Raw genomic sequence first — 22285 nt, forward strand, 5'->3', positions numbered from 1 at the left:
ATCACGAGGTCAGGAGTTGCGGACTAGCCTGGCCAATATGGTGAAACCCCGTCTCTAAGAAAAATACAAAAATTAGCTGGGCGTGGTGGCACACACCTGTACTCCCAGCTACTTGGGAGGCTGAGGCAGAAGAATCGCTTGAACCCAGGAGACGGAGGTTGCAGTGAGCCGAGATCATGCTACTGCCAGCCTAGGCAACAGAGCGAGACTCTGTCTCAAAAAACAAACAAACAAACAAAAACACCATGAAGCAAAAGAAAAGTTAAGTTTTACAATATAAAACCATGGAAATACAGTTTAGATACTACTTACGGATGAATACATACATGAACTAGTAGTTAATATCACCACTAGAATATAATCTCCTTAACAACAGAGATTTTTTAAGTTTGCCAATGTTAAGTAGTGGCTAGCATATAATAAGCTATTAAATAAACATTTATTACAAGAATTAGTAGTTTTGAAAGTGCTAGCCCATGCACTTACACAAGAAAATGATATCCTTGCATTATCTGACAACATTAGAAATGTGTTTTGATTTCTATATAAGTAAATACAGGACTACAGTGAGAAGCCTTAAAACAGTGGTTCTCAAACTTCAGAGTGCATATGTCACTGATTCAATAGGCCTAGAACAGAGTCTGAGAACCTGAATTTTTTTTTTTTCTGAGATGGAGTCTTGCTCTGTTGCCCAGGCTGGAGTGCAGTGGCACGATCTCAGCTCACTGCAACGTCTGTCACCCAGGTTCAAGTGATTCTCCTGCCTCAGCCTCCCGAGTAGCTGGGATTACAGGTGCCCACCACCATGCCCAGCTAATTTTTTTTGTATTTTTAGTACAGAAGGGGTTTCCCCATGTTGGCCAGGCTGGTCTCAAACCCCTCACCTCAAGTGATCCTCCCAAAGTTATGGGATTACAGGTGTGAGCCACCACGCCCAGCCGAGAACTTGCATTTCTAACAATTCCCAGGTTGTGCTGTTCTGGCGAACCATACTCTGAGAAACACCTCCCTATAACCTGATAGGTTATTTTCCCTAAGATCCAGATGAGTAAAAATTAATACACATTAGATGAAATTCCAGAAGTTACCTTCAAACCTTGCTATTCATTGAATGTCATGAAAATACTGGAAAAACAAACAAAAAATAAAAAAAAACTTGCTACTCGACAAGTGACTGGCATTATCATGTTTGAGAGAAATTCAGAATCTCAGGCCCAAGCCCAGGCCTACTAAATTAGGATCTGCAGTTTCTCACGATCTTCAGGTGATTTATATGGTCACTGAAGTTTGAAAAGCTGCCCTGAAATGGAGGTGCAGCAAAAATCATCTGGTAAATTGTTAAAAGTAATCTCAAATGCAACCCAAATTCACAGAACCCCAGGTGAAGCTCAGTAATCTATATTTTTATTTTTATCCTTCTCCCCAAATAATTCTGATGTGCGGCAAGTTTGAAAACCACTGCTTTAAAGAAAATGGATACTCCCCTTACCAAGCAGAAAGGGTTTTGGAAACTCATGCAAGGGAAGCAAAAAGATGCCTCAGGAGGCATGATTACAACAGGACTGATGCAAAGGGAAGCTGAAGCTTAACCAAAGACATTAATATACGCCCACAAAAGAAACTGCTAAGGAAGTCAAGTGGTCTGCACGAATTCTGAAGAAAAATGGAGAATCAAAGAACAAAATTTGTCAATGAATTTCCAGCACAGTCTAGGTTAAGGGAGTGAATTTCCTGACTGAATGGCAAACTCTGGACCACCTGATAGCTTATCACCTCGACGGAGGAATTATGTTACAATGTATAGGTATTCTAATTAGAATGACCTGGCAGTTATTGAGGCAAAATTTTCTGCTCCTTTGTATTCTGTAACACAAAAGGATCTACATGGATGTTCTCTTCTCTGAACTGTTCGGATGAACTGGTCAACAGCACTCATCATGCCTTGGTTTTTAAATACGCATTGTAGTCATAATCTGTTAATTAATTTCTCATATTTTTAATTTAAAAAAAAGTTTGCCTATATATTTTAGACAGAAATTGCCTTACTTTGCTGAAATTCTGAGAAACCCTAGACAGTTTTCAAGGCCGGGCTCAAATGTCACCTCTACTACCCTTTGCTGTGCCTCCAGGTGCTATGCTTCTGACACTCTGTACAGTCCTCCATGACAGCGTGAGCACAATTATATTACAGGCAATTACTCATGCCCCCTGGCTCATCTGTTGACTCCTTTAGAGGACAGATCATGTTTTAGTTATTGTAGCAACTAAAAAAATATTTGTTCAACCAATGACACCCATAAACAAAACTACCTGCCGAGGGCAGAGATGCAGGGGTAAAGTCATGCCAAGATCAAATCCCAGAAACCACTGTCCATTTTTTAGAGTTGACCCCTACATTTATTGCAATAATTCAAAAAAAAAAAAAGAATTTACAGTGTTTTCAGACTTCTAGACCTCAAAAGGCAACTCTCTACATAATGTGTGTTTCTAGAAGGAAAAAATGTAACATTGTCCCCTTATTTCTAATTGGTATCTGAGAGAAAGTGGCCTCACTCGGTATTGGTATAGAGAAGGGGGAAGTTCATTTCCAGCCGAAGTTAATACTCCAGAACTAATAAAATCTAATTATTTAATCTACTGTTACATATATATAAACCATGAATGGCACATCAAGAAGAAATAACCTGTGATGCACTGAAATCTTTTAAAAATTACGAAACTTAGTTGTCAAATGTAACAAGGATTCACCTTTTCATGTGGAATAGTGTCCCAATCTAGCATTAACATTATTACTGAACAAGGTTATGCTCTTCCAGTACATTCCATTTGCCCCCAATCCCTATCTTCTGTGTCAGTAATAATATAAAAATCAGCAGCTAGCTTTTATAGAGTGCTTTCTTTTTTCTTTTTTTTTGAGACGGAGTCTGGCTCTGTCGCCCAGGCTGGAGTGCAGTGGCGCAATCTAGGCTCACTGCAAGCTCTGCCTCCTGGGTTCAAGCCATTCTCCTGCCTCACTCCCAAACAACTGGGATTACAGGTGCCCACCACCACACCCGGATAATTTTTTTTTTTTTTTTTTAGACGGAGTCTCGCCCTGTCACCCACGCTGGAGTGCAGTGGCGTGACCTCTGCTCACTGCAAGCTCTGCCTCCCCGGTTCACGCTATTCTTCTGCCTTAGCCTCCCGAGTAGCTGGAATTACAGGCATGTGCCACTACGCCCGGCTAATTTATTATTTTTAGTAGAGATGGGGTTTCACCATGTTGGCCAGGCTGGTCTCGAACTCCTGACCTCAGGTGATCCACCCACCTCGGCTTCCCAAAGTGCTGGGATTACAGGTGTGAGCTAACACACCTGGCCTATAGAGTGCTTTCTATTTGCCAGACATTGTGCTAAGTAAGCATTTTAAAGTGCATTATCTTATTTTTATCCTCAGATCAACTCCATAAAATAGATACCATTATTACTTCCTTTCAAAGATGTTTATAGAGAGGCTAAATGACTTGTCCAAGGTCACAGCCAGTACCACTAAGAGTTACAACCAACACAGGTCCCAAATAAACAACAACAACAAACCCACAAGTCCAGCTGGGCTTGGTGGCTCATGCCTGTAATTCCAGCACTTTGGGAGGCCAAGGCGGGTGGATCACTTGAGGTCTGGAGTTTAGGACCAGCCTGGCCAACATGGCGAAACCCTGTCTCTACTAAAATAACAAGAATTAGCTGGGTGTGGTGACATGTGCCTGTAATCCCAGCTACTCCAGAAGCTGAGGCACTAGAATTGCTTGAACCCAAAGGGCAGAGGTTGCACTGAGCCCAGACTGTACCACTGGGCTCAAGTATACAGATATTTATACTATATATATATCTATATATATATATATAGATATTTATACTATATATATATCTATATATATATATATAGATATTTATATATACAGATACAGATATTTATACTATATATATATCTAGATATATATCTACATACATTCAAAGTCTCACGTAAGGCCGGGTACGCCTATAATCCCAGCACTTTGAGAGGCTGAGGAGGGCAGATCACTTGAGGTCAGGAGCTCAAGACCAGTTTGACCAAAATGGTGAAACCCCATCTCTACTAAAAATACAAAAATTAGCCGACATCACACCACTGCACTCCAGCCTGGGCAATAAAGCTAGACTCAATCTCATGTAGATATATATCTATATGTATCTATGTCTACATATCTATATGTATCTATATATGTAGATATATATTTACATGTACGTAGATATATAGGTATATATCTACATACATCTACATGTATGTAGATATATGTAGATATCTATATGTATCTATCTATATATGTAGATATATTTATATGTATGTAGATATAGGTATATATCTACATACAGCTACATATATATAGATATATGTATCTACATATATATCTACATACATTGAAAGTCTCACCAGTGTTATAACTTTTGCTTTAAACCACTATACATATTTTAAAGAGCTTAAGAAACAACTGTTTGTGTTTTTACATTTTCCCAGATACCATTTCTGTTGCTCTTTATCTCTGAAGTTCTAGTATTTCCTTTGGCCTAAAGACCTTCTTTTATATTTATTTTACAGCAGAACTTTTGGCAACACATTCTCTTAGATTTTCTTCATCTGAAATGTCTTTTTTTTGGCCTTAATTGTTGAAGGGTATTTTTGCTGGATACAGAATTCTGGATTGACATTTCTCTCAGTACTTTAAAGATGTTCTGCAGTTACATGAATTATTGAAAGGCTTAAAGTTGGGGACAGTCTCTATCACATATATGTTTTATAGAGACATGTTTTATATTTTCATTGTGGACCACAGCCTTTGTCATCACAAAATCTTTGTCTCATTTGTGAGTTTCTAAATTTTGCTTTGAACCTAAACTTTTATAACTCCTTTCTTTTTATTTCCTACAATGTGGAGTTTATCTGGGACAGCACAGAAAGTTGGAAGTACATAACTGGAGTTTAGAAGAGAGGTCTAAGAAGAAAAATGGATCTAGAAGTCATTGATATGGTGGTAACTCAGACAACTGATAATTAGGGGAAAGTTGGGGAAACTAAATGCTGAGGACTATCACATGTAAGAGGGATGTCTGAAGGGGGAGTAACTGGTCAAGGAAATTGAGCCATGAGTTGCAACAGGAAATTTAAGAAGGATGTAGTGGCCAAAGGTATCATGCATGCATTGTATATGTATGTAGATATATATCTTTCAATGTATGTAGATATATGTCTATGTATATATACAATGTATGCATATAGATATAATATACACTGAAAGTGTATGTAGATACATTTCTATATGTATCTACATATATTGAAAGTGTATAAAGATATATACACATATGTACAATTATAACATAAGGGAGAGGCGCTAGAATCAAGAAACCTGTATGGTTGCAATACTTTTACGTTTTATTTTACATTTTATTTAGAGGTAAAATGCTAACTCTAAGTAGATAGTTTAGGTATATATTTTGTAATTCCTACAGCAAAAACATAGCACAGATATAACCAAAAGCCAATTAATAAAACACTAAAAAATATTCAATTAATCCAAAAGTAGGCAGAAAAAACAGAAGAAACCCCCCAAAAAAGAGATAATCAGAAAACAAATAATAAAATAGGAAACCTAAATCCAATCATTATCAATCATATTAAATGTCAATGGTCCAAAACACATTAATTAAAAGAGGCTGTCAGATTAAATTTAAAAGAAAAACAAACAAGAAACCATTTCAAATTATAATGATATGGCCAGGTATGGTGGCTCACGCCTGTAATCTCAGCATTTTGGGAGGGTGAGGTGGGTGGACTGCTTGAGCCCAGGAATTCAAGACCAGCCTGGGCAACATGGCAAAACCCCATCTTTATTTTCACAAATTAAACAATAGATGAATATCATGATATATAGATTAAAAGCAAAAGGTTAGAAAAAGATACGTCATTCTATCACTAGTCAAAAAAAGTATTATATTACTGCTAATATAAAATACTAATTTTATATTAGTATTAAATAGTGGTATTTATTTTTTATTTATTTATTTGAGACAGATTTTCGCTCTTGTTGCCTAGGCTGGAGTGCAATGGCGCAATCTCGACTCACCTCAACCTCCGCCTCCTGGGTTCAAGCCATTCTCCTGCCTCAGCCTCCCGAGTAGCTGGGATTACAGGCATGTGCCACCACGACCGGCTAATTTTTTGTATTTTTAGTAGAGACGGGGTTTCGCCATGTTGGTCAGGCTAGTCTCGAACTCCCAACCTCAGGTGATCCGCCTGCCTTGGCCTCCCAAAGTGCTGGGATTACAGGCATGAGCCACCATGCCTGGCCTTACTATCTGACCTTTTACCAAAAAAGTCTGGCAAGCTCTGGATTAGGCAGAGTTGTTAGATGAACCCCAAATGGGTAAAAGAAAAAAAGTGGTAAATTAGACTTTATCAAAATTTAAAACTTATGTTCTGGGAAAAAGACACTGTTAAGAGAATGAAACACAAGGCACTGACGGGGAGAAAATATATGTACATCACACAGCCTAACAAAGCACTTACATCCAAAATATATAAAGAACTCTTACTACTCAATAATAAGAAATTGGCTGGGCATGGTGGCTCATGCCTGTAATTCCAGCACTTTGGGAGGCCGAGACAGGCGGACTGCTTGAGCTCAGGAGTTCAAGACCAGCCTGGGCAACATAGTGAAACCCCATCTCTACTAAAAATACAAAAATTAGCCAGGCGTAGTGGCAGGTGCCTGTGGTCCCAACTACTTCGGAGGCTGAAGTGGGAGGATCACCTTGAGCCTTGGGTAGGCGGGGAATGACGGGCTCCAGTGAGCCAAGATCATGCCACTGCACTCCAGCATGGGTGAAAGAAGGAAGCTCTGTCTAAAAAAATAGAAAGGAGGAGGAGGAAGAGGAGAAGGAGGAGGAAGAGGGGGAAGGGGGGAGGAGGGGAAGGAGGAGGCGGAGGAGCAGCAGCAGCAGCAACAACAACAACAAGAGGAGCAGCAGCAACCCAATTAAACATCTTAAATAAAGATTTTGGTATCTTGGCCAGGCATGGCAGCTCATGCCTGTAATCTCAGCACCTTGAGAGGCCGAGGCAGGGGGATTGCTTGAGCCCAGGAGTTTGAAATCAGTCTGGGCAACATAATGAAACCCTATCTCTACAAATAAAAATAAAAAATTAGCCAACTGTGGAGGTGCACACTTGAAATCCCAGCTACTGGGGAAGCTGAGAGGTGGGAGGATGGCTTGAGGCTAGGAAGTGGAAGCTGCAGTGAGTGGTGACTGCGCCACTGCTCTCCAGCCTGGGCAACAGAGCAAGCCCCTATCTCAAAAAAAAAAAATTCAGTATTTTTCCATAAAAAATGGTATACAGATGGCAAATAAAAAGATGCACATAAAAGGAGGCTCAGAACCATTTGTCATTAGGGACAAGCAAATTAAAACCAGAAGGAGATATCACTATATACCTATTAAGGTGTCTTTAAAAAAAAAAAACTGACAATATCAAGTACGAGGGAGGATACAGGGCAACCGGAACTCTTCATACACTTGCAGGTAAGAATGCAAAATGGTACAGCTACTTTGGAAAACAGTTTTGGCAGTTTCTCATAAACATACAACCCAGAAATCATACTCCTAGGTATTTACGCAAGAAAAACAAGTATTGTGTTCATACAAAACCATTATGGAAACGTTTAGGACAGCTTTATTCATAGTTGCCAAAAACCAGAGATAACTGAAATATCCAACTATTGAACGGATAAATGCACTGTGATACACTCATATAAGGGACTGCTACTCAGCAATAAAGAAACTACTGATACACACAACAACATAGATGAATCTCAAATACATTATGCACTGTACATGTATAAACTATTTAAAAATTAAAATACCTTTTTAAAAGTCAAACAGTACATGAAAAAATAGGATCAAGAGAGGTTTGCTGCAGGAATGTAAGGGTGGATCAATATTATAAGATCTAATATAATTCTATGAATTTACACCACTGTAATTAATATGTAGCTTGCAGGAGAAAAACTATATGATCATCTTAAAAGATGCTAAGATGACATGTGACAAAATACAATAGCCATAGCTGATTTTTTTTTAAAAAAAACTTAAACAGGAAAAAAAAGAGAACCAGGTGAATACATTCAACACATTGAAGGTCTCAAACCCACAGTTAACCATGAAATATTCGCATGAGTTCCATTAAATTCGGAAAGCATACTAAGATGCCTATCGTTATAACTAACATTTAACATTGCTTTGGAGGTGGTACACAATGCAATTTGTTTCTTTTTTTTCTTTTTTTTTATTACCCAGGTTCCCATCAATGGTAGAGGGCAATGTAATTTGAAGAGAAAAAGGAGATACAAATATAAGAAAATCAGATGTGTACATATGATGCATTTTTGCAGATGACACAACTTTATTCCTAGAGTAAAATTATTCCAATCAAAGCAAAAGCTACAAGAAACAATTAGAAAAAAGAATAGGTGGCTAAATACAAAATTAATTTTTAAAATTCATTAGTTTTCAACTAGAAGCCCCAGCAGAGCAGGTATTTTCATACACAAAGATAAAATCAGATTTCATGGCATAAGTGAAAATATTTAGCAAATGAATTATACTTCTTCCAATTTTGTAAAAAGTATGTATGCACACATGTGCTGGGTGTGGTGGCTCACACCTGTAATCCCAACAGTTTGGGAAGCCAAGGAGGAAGGACTGACTGAGCTCAGGAGTTCAACACCAGCCTGGGCTGGTGAAACCTCATCTCTACCAAAAAAATATAAAAAATTAGCCAGGCATGGCAGCGAGCACCTGTAGTCCCAGTTACTCTGGAGGCTGAGGCAAGAGAATCACCTGAACCTAAGAGGTGGAGGTTGCAGTGAGCCAAGATTGTGCCACTGCACTCCAGCTTGGGCGACAGAGCGATACTCCAGCTCAAAAAAAAAAGTATGTACATACACATGTTTACACAAAGATGGTTACCTAATGAGAGGAACCAAAATATTAACGTTCTGGGTTTTCCAAATGTTCTACATTACTTTCCTGATAAAGGGAAGAAGCAAAAATAAAATTTAAAGGTTTTACTAGATTTTCAGAAGCATTATTTGTAAAACTCAAAGCCTTTTTCCTAAACTAATTATCGAAATCACAGACTAATGAATGTCAAGAGCTCAAAAATGGGGTGAATAAACTATGGCCAGCCACAGCCTGTTTTTGTAAATAAAGTTTTATTAGAAAGCAGCCATGCTCATTTGTTTACTTATTGTCTATGGCTGCTTTCCTGCTATGAGGGCAGAGCTGAGCAGCTGTGACAGAGCCAGATGGCCTGCAAAACCTGAAATATCTACTAATTGGTAACCTAAGAACAAGTTTGCCAGTCCCCTGACCATTAGATCATCTAGTCCATCCTATACCGTACAGGTGAGTAAACTGAGGTCCACACAAGAATGACTTTTCTATGGTCCAAACTCAAGTTAAGTAAGAAGCAATGAAGAACTCCATTTCCACGGTACTTTCCACCACTTGGCCAGGAAACTCTCACAACAGACATCCTGCTGTTTGGGAGGTAAAACTCAGGGTCTCACATCACATCGCAAGTGAGTGTATTTGCCAATAAATTGATGAGAAGAGGACTCTGGGCCTAGTCAGTATCCAAGAACACCTGCTAAAGGTCTGAGTAAACCTTAGTAGATTCTAGAAAAAGTTAATTTAAAACCACATAGGCTGGGCACGGTGGCTCACGCCTGTAATCCCAGCACTTTGGGAGGCCAAGGTGGGCAGATTGCCTGAGGTCAGCAGTTCCAGATGAGTCTGGCCAACATGGTGAAACCCCGTCTCTACTAAAAATACAAAAAAATTAGCCAGGCGTGGTGGCGTGCGCCTTTAATCACAGCTACTCAGGAGGCTGAGGCAGGGGAACTGCTTGGACCAGGGAGGTGGAGGTTGCAGTGAGCCGAAATCATGCCGCTGCACTCCAGCCTGGGCGACAGAGCAAGACTCCGTCTCAAAAAAAAAAAAAAAAAAAAACACATAAGCACAGACTAGGGAAGGTTTAAAAACAGATGTTGAGAGTATAATCTGGTCCAGACTTTTAAATGGTACACACTATAATGCAACAATCCAATCCCAGTCCTAGGAATCTACCCTACAGAAACACCAGCTTAAGTGACTAAAGGTACATCTCTAGCACATTCAGGACAGCACTGTCTGTAAACGCAAAAAGAGCCTGAATTCTCAATAGGACTAGTTTTTTAAGGCAAATCAATATTATCAGCAAATGCAGTTATGTATTAATAAAAAGGGGGGCACTTCATGTCTTTACCTTACAGAGGGTCCTAACCTGAGCATGTAAATTTGTGACCCTTGCCATAAACAATCTCCACTGTTAGGTTTCTTCTGAGACACAGAGAAGATTCACAACTCATGCTATTAAAGCAATTAAGGAAAACCAATATACCTGGAAGAAGGTAATCTTCCAAGTTTACGGAGGATCAGAAATCCAATGCATTTCACCTGGATAATTCAGACTCAAAAGTTCAAATATGTATCTGAAATTACAGTAAAACCACCTTAAAACTTTTTACTCTTTGCACAGCACTTTGAAAGCACAGTACAGTCATAAGGTGGAGAAATGAGTAACTTACTGAATAAGACTTTAAGAAGTGTGTGAAATAATTTTGCTGTCTACAAAAACAGAGAAAACTGCACTTTCTGCCTACTTGTTCTCTTGATTACTGTGAGAAGAGTGTTGAAGTCTACGATATTGTTAAGGATTTGTCTGTTTCTCCTTGGAGTTTTATCAGTCCTCATGTATTTTGAGGCTCTGTGAATAAGTTCATAAACCTTTAGAAAGGATTGTTTTAGGATGAGCTAAGATGTCATTCACTATTTTAAATGTTGGACCATCTCTTGAGACAAGTATCTATGCAAGAATTAGAAAAGGACAAGAGAAATTCCACACAGATTAATACATGCATTTCTGAAATACTTCTTAACTTCCATAAATAGAATATACTATATACTATACACAGACCTCAAAAGAGGCACTATGAACATACTGAAATCAAGCAAGAAGCCATATTTCTAGTAAAATATATAAACTGCACCTACTGAACATTGCCATTTGGTATGAATCACATGGCCATGCCGTTTCCCAAGTGTGTGAATTACAGAACATATCCATGAGTAGAAAGAAGTCTAAGTATAACTTTCTTAGCAAATCTCAGGGGGTTCCATAGATAAATAATTTGGCCAGTGACTCCTAAGAGGTTTTATACAGGAGAACCCAGACACACCAGGACATACTAACATCTCGCAATTCAGTTTGCATATCAGCTTTTACACTTTTATAACACTGAAATTCTCTGAATTATCAAATTTAATTTCTCAACCAAAAGTCTCTGAATCCTAATCCTTCCTTCTCTTCTGGCCTATATATATAACTTTTAGCTTAATTTTACCAGGACTGGGCCAGGCATGGTGGCTCACGCCTGTAATCCCAGCACTTTGGGAGGCTGAGGTGGGCGGATCACGAGGTCAGGAAATCAAGACCATCCTGGCTACCATGGTGAAACCCCATCTCTACTAAAATTACAAAAAATTAGCCGGGCATGGTGGCAGGTGCCTGTAGTCCCAGCTACTTGGGAGGCTGAGGCAGGAGAATGGCGTGAACCCGGGAGGCAGAGCTCGCAGTGAGCCGAAATCGCGCCACCGCACTCCAGCCTGGGCAACAGAGTGAGACTCCGTCGCAAAAAAAAAAAAAAAAATTACCAGGACTGTGGCAGATTTTCTAATCACATGTTAACTTCCTCTTCACCCTACCACCAAGAACAACAAATAATGGAAAGTCATCTCACACATGACCCCAAATCTTATTGCAGAAATGCAATACCATCACATACACAAATAATGCTGGGCCCAGAGTCTCCACAAAGGAGGACTTCACTCAGCCAGAGTGCTGGGGCTACCCAAGCTGTGCAGGATTTAGGGCAAATAAAAGGCTAGAGAAAAAGAGATGTTAGGTAAATTCCCCCTGGTCTAACAGAGGCAGACTGACTACAATGAGTCCAGGAGAACTTTCTGCAATGATATGAAATGCCCCAAATGCTCTACATTTGTGTGGTGCAATACATGTGGCTACAGAGCACTTGAAATGAACATATAACAGCTAGTGCCATAGGAGAAACTAACTTTTCATTTTACTTAATTTTTTTTTTAAGAGATGGGTTCTCACTCTGTCACCCAGGCTGGAGTGTGGTGGCACAGTCCATAGCTGACTAGGGCCTCAAACTCCTGGGCTCAAGCAATCCTCCCACCTCAGCCTCCCAATTAGGTAGGACTACAGGCATGCCATCCTCTGCCCAACTATTTTAATTCTTTTGTAAAGACAGTGTCTTACTATGTTGCTCAGGCTAGTCTTCAACTGCTGCCTTAAGTGATCTTCCCACCTCAGCCTCCCAAAGTATTGGGACTACAGGTATGAGCCACCACACCTGGCCTACCTAGTTTTAATTAATTTAACTCTCCACATGTGGCTAGTGGCTACCATACTGGACAGTATAGAGCGTGAAAAGAATCCACAGGCTTTATTTGACTCATCATTCAGTTCCACAATTACTTGTGCTGCCTACTGCATTCAAGAGATTGAACCAGGCACTACAGAGACTGAATGAGACTGTCCCTGCCCAAAGTAGGTTGTAATTAAAGAAGGGCCAGATATTAAAATCCCATTTCAGTTCCATGTCTTAACAGATAAAGATATAGATAAAGGCGTTAAATAATTAAGAGGATAAAATAATCCTTCCTAAAGGTTTATGGACTTTAGGAAGGAGCCTCAAAATACATGAATATAAAGCCTCAAAATACATGAAGATTGCTAGAACTTCAAGGAGAAACAGACAAATCCTTCACAATAGCTGCAGACTTCAAGACTTCTCTCAGTAATCAACAGAACAAGCAGAAAGTCAGACAGATCTTAATAACACTATCAACAAACGACGTAATTGATATTTATGCAATACTCCACTCAACAAGAGCAGAATACAAAATTCTTTTCAAGTACATATGGAACATTCACTTAGACTGACAAAATTTTGGGGTGCAAAACAAACCTCTAAAAATGTTTTATAAAATTAAAGTCATACCAAGTATACTCTCTGAACAAAATGAAATTAAATTAGAAATCAGTAACAGAAGGATACCTAAAAAATTCCCAAATATTTGGAAACTAAAACAATTAATGCACATGGTCCTGGAGGTTACACGGGTGGGAAACACAGGAACTTAGCCCCACCTGGCAGTAAAGGGAATGGTGATCAGAGAAGGCAGGCTGGAGAAGGTGATGGATGGATGACTAGGAGTTAGGTGTGTGAGAACTACAAAGAAATCAGTATTACTAGATCCATTCGAGATGAAGAGAAGAAATAAGGAGTGAATAAGGAAAAGAGAAATAAGGGAGATTCAGAAGTCAGTTCATCCTTGAATCCTTTTCTCCCACTCACCACATCCCAGCCTAACCAATCTATCACTAAGGATTCATTCTAACTCCTGAATTACTTTCTTCCAGGCACGGTGGCTCACACCTGTAATCCCAGCACTTTGGGAGGCCAAGGCGGGTGGATCACTTGAGGTCAGAAGTTCAAGACAAGCAAGGCCAACATGGTGAAACCCTCTTCTAGTAAAAATACAAAAATTAGCCAGGCATGGTGGCACACACCTGTAGTCCCAGCTACTCAGGAGGCTGAGACAGGAGAATCGCTTGAACCCAGAAGGCAGAGGTTGCAGTGAGCCAAGATCATGCCACTGCACTCCAGCCTGGGCGACAAGAGACTCTGTCTCAAAAAAAAAAAAAAAAGAAAGAAATTAAAACTGAATTTGCAATAATCCAGCAAATAATCCTAGTTATATACCCAAGAGAAATGAAAACATACATATAGATAAAAACATGTACACGAATGTGCTCAGCAGCATTATTCCTAATGGCCAAAAAGTGGAAACAGTTCAGATGTCCATGAACTTAAGAAATGGATAAGCAAAACATGGTCTCTGGACACAGAGATGTGTGCCTGTAATCCTAGCTACTCTGGAGGCTGGAAGGCTGAGGCAGGAAGATTGCCTGAGCCCAGGAGTTTGAGGTCAGCCTGGGCAACACTGCAAGACCCTGTCTCCATTAAAAAAAAAAAAAAAGGCGGTATAGCCATACAATGAAGTGTTATTCAAATATAGTACTGATACATGTTAAGATATGCATGACGCTTGAAAACATTAGGCTAAATGACGGAAGACATATATTATATTATATGATTCCACTTTATAAGAAATGTCCATAAGAGGCAAATCAGGCGGGGCGCAGTGGCTCACGCCTGTAATCCCAGCACTTTGGGAGGCCGAGGAGAGTGGATTACAAGATCAGGAGTTCGAGACCGGCCTGGCCAACATAGTAAAACCCTGTCTCTACTAAAAAAAAAAAATACAAAAAATTAGCCAGGCACAGTGGAATGGTGCCTGTAATCCCAGCTACTTGGGAGGCTGAGGCAGGAGAATCGCTTAAACCCGGGAGGTGGAGGTTGCAGTGAGCTGAGATCCCGCCACTCCACTCCAGCTCAGGTGACAGAGCGAGACTCTGCCTCAAAAAAAAAAAAAAAGAGGCAAATCAACAGAGAATCAAAGTAGATTAGTGGCTGCCAGGGATGAGCAGGAGGGAGGTGAAGAACAGGGAGTGATGCTAAAGGTACGGGCTTCTTTTGCGGGGGTATAAAAACATGCTGGAATTAGGTAGTGTTAATGGTTGCACAACTCTGTCAATAAACTAAAAAAACCACTAAATTATATACTTTACAAGGGTACATTTTACAGTATATAAATTATATCTCCATAAAGCTGTTACCTTTTAAAAACTGCATTTTCATAAATATTGCTTGAAAATCATTCAGCAATTCAGAAGATGTCCAATAAATGTTAGCTATTACTGTCACTATTTTTAAAATGTGACAATCACAAAATAATATTTGAATATAACTTACTATCTAGAAAAACATTAAAATTTTAGATATATACCAGCAGACAAAACAATTAAAACATTATAATTATATTTACGTGCATTTTAATTATTTCTATACGGTCACCTTCTATCTTTTAAAGTGCATTTTAATGTATAAGCGTTTTTTTTTTTTTAATTAAGAAACATGCTGCCTCCTGAGGCTTATCATTTTAAAAAACCAAAAGCATGAAAAAAATTAGAGGCCGGGTACGGCAGCTCACGCCTGTAATCCCAGCACTTTGGGAGGCTGAGGCGGGCGCATCACAAGGTCAGGAGTTTGAGATCAGCCTGGCCAATATGGTGAAACCCTGTCTCTACTAAAAATACAAAAATTAGACGGGCGTGGTGGCAGGCGCCTGTAGTCCCCTACTCAGGAGGCTGAGGCAGGAGAATCGCTTGAACCCAGGAGGTGGAGGTTGCAGTGAACCGAGATTATGCCACTGCACTCCAGCCTGGGTGACAGAGTGAGACTCTGTCTCATAAATAAATAAATAAAATTAGAATAATCAGTGTCAGCGTTAAGCTAGTGCTGAGATCATAACCACCGTAAGCAGGCACTCAAAGAGAAGGAAGACCAAGGTGCAAAACAGGACTCAGGGAAGATCTCCCAGGAAGAGGGATTCCAGCCTGGCTAAGGAGCAGGAAGGGAAAAGGCCATCAGCTAGGATTTGCTCCTGTGTCACCCAGAATACTACTTGCCCACCATGACTACCACTCTCTCACCCCCATGTCTCCACCATTAAGGGTCTTTAGTCAAAGGGAAGACACAGGGTCTTGAGGAGAGAGGAAAGGAGGACCTAACAGAAGAGACCAGAGTTCCTGGTCTTAACATCCCCAGTCCTGTGATACGCATGTTTCAATACAAACTTCCAAACACGCCCATGGGTGAGCAGAATAGAAAAGCACGAACTGTGTGCAAGACTATTTATTAATGCATACCTAGGACACACCTCTCTACTACTCACAAATCATATTGCCCAAATTTTTCATAACCCTTTTGGCTCTCATTTTGTTTAATTCTCATGTTTAACCTCTTGAGGTGCTGATAACTGAAAACAGATGTCATTAATTTCCCTTATAATCTTGACCTCCCCATTGTTACTGAAAGTGCTACCATTCTTAGGGAGGCATATGTAATGCATTCCTCTCTCTACACACCTATGTGTCAAGGCCTGAAGAACTCTAAAGTGCCTCCTGGACTGATCTTCCATCCAGGGCTACAAAACCCACCAGCTATCTCGTCCTTGTCAATCCATCCTGCAGAAGAGAATCTAAGCTATACTTCGTGGCATCCCTCTCAAATCATACCCCGCTCTTTCAAGATCTTCCGATCATCCCAATACCCAAAATTAAACAGATTTGAAATAGATTTGAAAGAGACAGAGCTTCAGGCCATTTCCCCAGTAATTCTCTCAATTTGGGAGAAACAGCTACACCAGTGGTTCAACAGCATCTCTGTGATTTGATGTGGTTCTGTTTCATGTTTGTGCATGGTGCGCTGGGAATACAACATAACTCCTCTGGGTGCTCAGGAGTGAAAAAGGGCTGAGGATCACGATCCAGCCCAATCCCTATTCTACAGAAAAGGGGGAAAGTACAGTTGCTATAGCCTGATCCTCTAGGTACTGCCCAACACAACATACAAAGGAGCTTTGGTTTATTTCCTATTCACACACTCAGGCTCTTGCTAAACCGAGTTACTTGAGACTGCCCACACTTTACTATCAGTGCCTGCTGCTCCCTCCCGCTCCCGCTCCCTCTCCCTCCCTCCCTCCCTCAATCTGCCTTTCCTTACTCTCCACATGCCCATCCAGGAAGTGTATGCCCACATCAATCCCCTTAAATGGGGTATATTATCTCGCCCTCCTTAAAATGCCCACTGCACTGCGTACCTCGCATGCAGCAATCAGAAATTATACTGAAAAGATATTGACACTGGTAGGAATAATATTGTCAAACCAGTGACAAATTCTGCTTGAATTTGAATCTATGGTTCATTCATGGCATCTCTGCCACTCATCTCCAATGTCACAATCCTTAGAGGACATAAATCACTAACTCTTCCAGGGTAACACCAGGGTTTTTGTTTCATGAAGTTATCAGAGGTTCCAAGTTTTAAAATTCCAGGTAAGTATTCTCAGAAGTCTCACACAAGACTGAGACTGCAACACAAGAACCATTCTGTTTTAAATATAATTTCTTAAAATTAGCAAATGCTTAATTTCAGAGTGCTGTCAGAACCTTACCAAATGCCTATTGAAAACACTTCCTATACAATCCTTCTCAGTATATTGGCAATGTCATAAAACCTATAGGCTGAAGTAAGTCTAAATTTAAAAAGTAAAAATGAATTAAAGCATTATTCAGCCATATGCCTTTAGCTTAAGCAAAACTAGGTGATTTCGATTTTATACTAAAAAGTTGCCATCCTTACATTTTTTCCATAAAAGGAAAACAATCTTCAATGAATAAACCTTTCATGACTTTAGTAATGTCAACTAATGTCTTTGCATTGTTACATTACCTACAAAATACTGAGTTATTTCTTGTATTAGGAGTGAGCTATTTCTTATGTTAGGAATGTCACGTCAGTACTTAAACCAACCCTGTAAACTATAAAAATTAATCAAATTACTCTAAATTACCAATAAGGTAAATTCCTCTTTCAGCCTTCACAGTACAACAGGATTCAAACTCATCAATCGTACTTCTTTATGTGTTATTCGGATATCTTAAACCAGTTCTAAAACTTTTTTTCTTCTATCTACACATTTACCTGACAGCCTTCCTCCAGGAAGTACAGACTAAAAAACCAATGAAACTGGTACTTAGCCTAATCAACTCACTGTCATGCATTGTTACTCATTCCAGGCAAGTGGGCATGTTCTAAAAGTTTAGAACTCAAAATGTCACATCCGGGGGGTGGGGGGCAAGGGGAGGGAACTTAGAGGGCCGGTCGGTAAGTGCAGCAAGCCACCATGGCACACGTATACCTATGCAACAAACCTGCACGTTCTGCACATGTATCCCGTTTTTTTTCAGAAGAGATAAGGAAAAAAAAAGTCATCTATTTTACCATAATCTTAAAAAATAATGTGTTGCAAAAGGTAAAGCATCCAAATTAACATCACAGCCAATAAAGGAAAATGCCTGGCAAGCAATATGAAATAGCAACTCAAAAACAAAGTAACTCTTGCAATGAAAAACGTTCACAGAAAAAAAAAAGAAAAACATTCACTGATCAAATTGTCCATCAAAAACCAATTAGAAAAAACAACAACAACAAAAAACAAAAACAAAAAACAATTAGACCAATTTTTAGTTTCCTAAATCCAAAGTATTTAGAGGTTATGACACCCACTGTAGAGTTATCAAAACTTCATCTATTACAAGTTCTCATCTACTAACAATAATTTATCCAACCAATCTTTGATGAGCACCTGCTATGTGCAAAACTCTGTTACAGGAGCTGCAGGGGGAATAAGCTCAATACTTATCTCTAAGGAGTTAATAATTTCATATAAGGATAAGACAAGTAGACACATGGTAGGCTACAAGTGTCATTAAGAAAAACAAAATGTCAGACCAGGCACGGTAGCTCATGCCTGTAATCCCAGCACTTTGGGAGGCTGAGGCAGGTGGATCAACTGAGGTCGGGAGTTCAAGACCAGCCTGACCAACACGGAGAAACCCCGTCTTTACCAAAAATACAAAATTAGCTGGGCGTGGTGCTGCATGCCTTTAATCCCAGCTACTCGGGAGGCTGAGGCAGGAGAATTGCTTGAACCCAGGAGGTGGAGGTTGCAGTGAGCCAAGATTGTGCCATTGCACTCCAGCCTGGGCAGCAAGAGCAAAACTCCTTCTCAAATAAAGAAAAACAAAATGTCACAAAAGTATCAAAAGTAAACACATTTTTCTTAAAGGACACCTAGCTACAAATTGTAATTTAAGTCAGCATATGCACACCCATCAATCTTAAATATTATTTGCTATGCCTTCGAATAGGACTTAAAGTTAGCTGAACTGTCCTGCCAAAATGTCTCAGCTCTTTTTAACCAGAAAAAACTTCCTCCAGGGGTGTATGCAATTCAGTCTCCGTGTTTCAATTACCGGCTCTGGGTGCAAAGAAGACCAACATGTGATTTCTTAAGGTAAAAATTATTACTATAAAAGACGTACTAGGCTGGGCGCGGTGGCTCACACCTGTAGTCCCAGTATTTTGGGAGGCCAAGGTGGGCGGATCACGAGGTCAAGAGTTCGAGACCAGCCTGGCCAACATGGTGAAACCCCATCTCTACTAAAAATACAAAAATTAGCCGGGTGTGCTGGTGGGCACCTGTAATCCCAGCTGCTCAGGAGGCTGAGGCAGGAGAATCGCTTGAGTCTGGAAGACGGAGGTTGCAGTGAGCCGAGATCAGGACACTGCACTCCAGCCCAGACGACAGAGCAAGACTCCCTCTCAAAAAAAAAAAAAAAAAGTACTAAAATTAAGTTGGCAAGGATTTACATGTAGTCCTTTCTACATATAAGACATAAATACCTGACCCTTGATTCATTCCCTTCATTCACCAGACAGCCTGCCCCGGACAAGACTGGCAACGATTCTGACCACTGGGCAAAAGAAATTACCTTTTTTCAGTTATGTTAGGACAACCTATGTGGGTTCACATTTGGCTTAATACTACCCTACTTCTCCAATAAGTATTTAAGCATTTATTAAAATCAAACTTTTCAAGTTAACCACTTCTACTACCCTAGTCTCTCTGAGAAAGACATGACACACCTTACTTCAACGAAAAAAAAGGTCTTTTTTCCTCACAAATATTTTCTGATAAACTTTATTTTTTAAAGGCTTTTAAAACCAGATTCTAATTTAATTAATCTAGATTTGCAAAATTATAAAGGAAAAGTCTTGCCGGTTGTTGCTTTGGTTATGTTAATTTCACAATTTAGTAAATTGCGACTACGTACAAAGCAGCCTTTTGCGGGGGGCCGGGGGTGTTTAACCAAATGCATCTCAGCACCAGCCTAGAGAAACTTTCTGTGAGAAAACAGAAGAGGGGTTACCATGGAGAAATTCATTACGGATTTCGGGAGGGCTTTTTCCTCAGAAATAGAGTGAAAAGAAAAAGTCGTTGTGTAATAAATCTGACACTGATGCTGTGTGACTTAGAAGTTGTTCCAAAAGTTCATCTTCGGCAATTATGTCTAGATGATCAACTACATATCTTCTGCAACAGGTGACACGAAACTGCATTTCCCAAGCAAGGCAAAGCGATCAAATGAGTTAAGACGCGCGTTCCTGTAGTTTTGTACTTTTATTTTTGATTTAACCAAAATAATTCTGAATCGGATGAATAACCAAATTTGGTTGGGTCTTGTTTGGCTTTCTGGGTTGCTTTTTGATCAGCCATTTAACAGCAACTGTTGCACGGGCCCATTAGCACTCGAAGAATAAAAACAAACGCACAAGACCAGATAAGGTTCCCCTACTAACCCAAATGATCCGTTTCCTTAACACAATTTTAAAACCACAGCTAGGGGTGTGAAAACGCATTTTTTTTTTGTGCGTGTTTGTGTACCACAATCTGTCCAAATCCTTAATTCCCTTTTAAGTAACAGATATATAATAAAAATCCGAAAGAAACCACATTAGAAATGCAAAGAGGTTTGCAAAACAAGAGGCTTCTTTCATTCCAGAAAACCACACCAAAACAAGGGGAGAAAAATGAATGCAATGGATATGTGTTTGCCAAAGTTTCAATCCTGCCCGGTGGAGACACTGCACTGGCACAAATTTTGAAGAGGAAAAAGAGGGGGTTGGTGGGGGGAGAGAGAGCGAGCGAGTGTGGCCTGCAAACTGCAACAATGCAATCTCCATTTTGAACAATGCGCCTCTTTCCTCTTGTAAATCTAGTTTTTTGCCACCTGATGTGCCGTCGCATTTCCCCTCTGTTTGGGGGGGAGGCGGGGTTGGGGGGAGATCGGAGCAGGATGCACAGCACACCAGTGAGCAAGGGGGGAGGGCAGAGGAGGTGGGGAAGGAGTCTGCAGCAACTGGGCTGGGTGGGTACCTGGAGTGCTGCTGTAGGTACTATGGCTCCTGAAGCTGCTTTCCGTGCAGTAACTGGCGTCGTCGTCGTCGTCTTCCATCTCCTCCGGATAATCGGAGTCATCGTCGTCCTCTTCCATCTCATCCTCCTCGTCGTCCTCAGAATCCTGGGTCTCCTCGGCGTCGCCGTCCTCCTCCTCCTCCTCCTCGGAGACCATGTCCTCCTCTTCCTCCTCCTCCTCGCTCTCGTGGTCATCGTACACCACTTTGTTGACGGCCCTCCGGGCCGCGGTGGTCCGGGCCAGGTGGCCGCCGCCGCCCCCGCCCCCCGTCCTGCCGCCCCCGCCTCCTCGCCCCCCCCGGCCCGGGGCGCTGGTGCTGGGGGGGGCCGGCGGCGGCGGCGGCGGCTTCCTCCGGCTACTGCTGCCCCCCCTGGGCGAGCTCAGCCGCGTCTTGGGCGCCACCTCAGCCTGGGCGGCGGCCCACCTGCCCCGGCTGCTGCCGCGGTGCCGCGAGCGGAGCCCCCCGATGGGTCCGGACGTGGGCGGCGGCGGCGGTGGCGGCGGGGCCGGGGCGCAGCGCTCCGCAGCAGGAGCCGCGGGCTGCTTGGGCGGCCTGCCCCGCCGGCCCCTCATGTCGGAGCCGAGGCGGGGGGAGAAGGAAAGCGAAGGGGGAGGGGCGGGCGCAGGGGGGGCGGTGGGGAGCGCCGGGGCCGGGTGGGGAGGCCCGCGGGGCCGGGCGGGAGGGGCCCGGCCGACGGAAGCGGGTGGAGGGAGAAGGCTCAATCCGAATTGCTGGGGCCCCACTCCGGATCGCCTTCAGCCGCCATCTTGTTTCTTCCCTCTCGCTCGGTGACTGGGGGAACCGACAGCGGCCGCAGGCCCAGAGCGCGGTCACGTGAGCTGCGCCGCCGACGAGCCTGGGACTGAGCGAAGCGGCGCGGCGGCCGCTAGGGGGAGCGCGGGAGCGTCGAGTCGGGGGCGGGGAGCCCTGGGCGCCTGGGCTCCGCACAGCGCGGTGCGGCTGGACTCCGGGCGCGGGTGGCACGGCAAAACTCCGGGCGCAGGTGGCGCGGCTGAGAGGGGCGCGCAGCTCGCGAAATGCCCGGCGTCAAAGGCCTTCGGAGACCAAAGTCTCCGC

The 22285-nt window shown here is 41.7% G+C and overlaps 1 protein-coding gene across 26 annotated transcripts in view; it reads right to left on the bottom strand.

Moving 5' to 3' along the window:
* Nucleotides 1-22018, bottom strand: part of BPTF (bromodomain PHD finger transcription factor) — a 154197-nt gene extending 132179 nt beyond the window's left edge. For 16 of the 26 annotated variants that reach the window (XM_055387003.2, XM_031010905.3, XM_031010902.3 and 13 more), the window contains exon 1: nucleotides 21168-22018. In XM_055387003.2, the coding sequence (XP_055242978.2) occupies nucleotides 21168-21780 (613 nt within the window). In that variant the 5' untranslated portion in view covers nucleotides 21781-22018. The remainder of the gene's footprint in view (nucleotides 1-21167) is intronic. The other 10 variants (XM_031010909.3, XM_055387008.2, XM_031010910.3 and 7 more) reach the window with 1 other exon arrangement.
* Nucleotides 22019-22285: the final 267 nt, after the last annotated feature.

The sequence above is a fragment of the Gorilla gorilla genome, chromosome 4, assembly GCF_029281585.2.
Source record: "Gorilla gorilla gorilla isolate KB3781 chromosome 4, NHGRI_mGorGor1-v2.1_pri, whole genome shotgun sequence".
NCBI classification, from domain to species: Eukaryota; Metazoa; Chordata; class Mammalia; order Primates; family Hominidae; genus Gorilla; species Gorilla gorilla.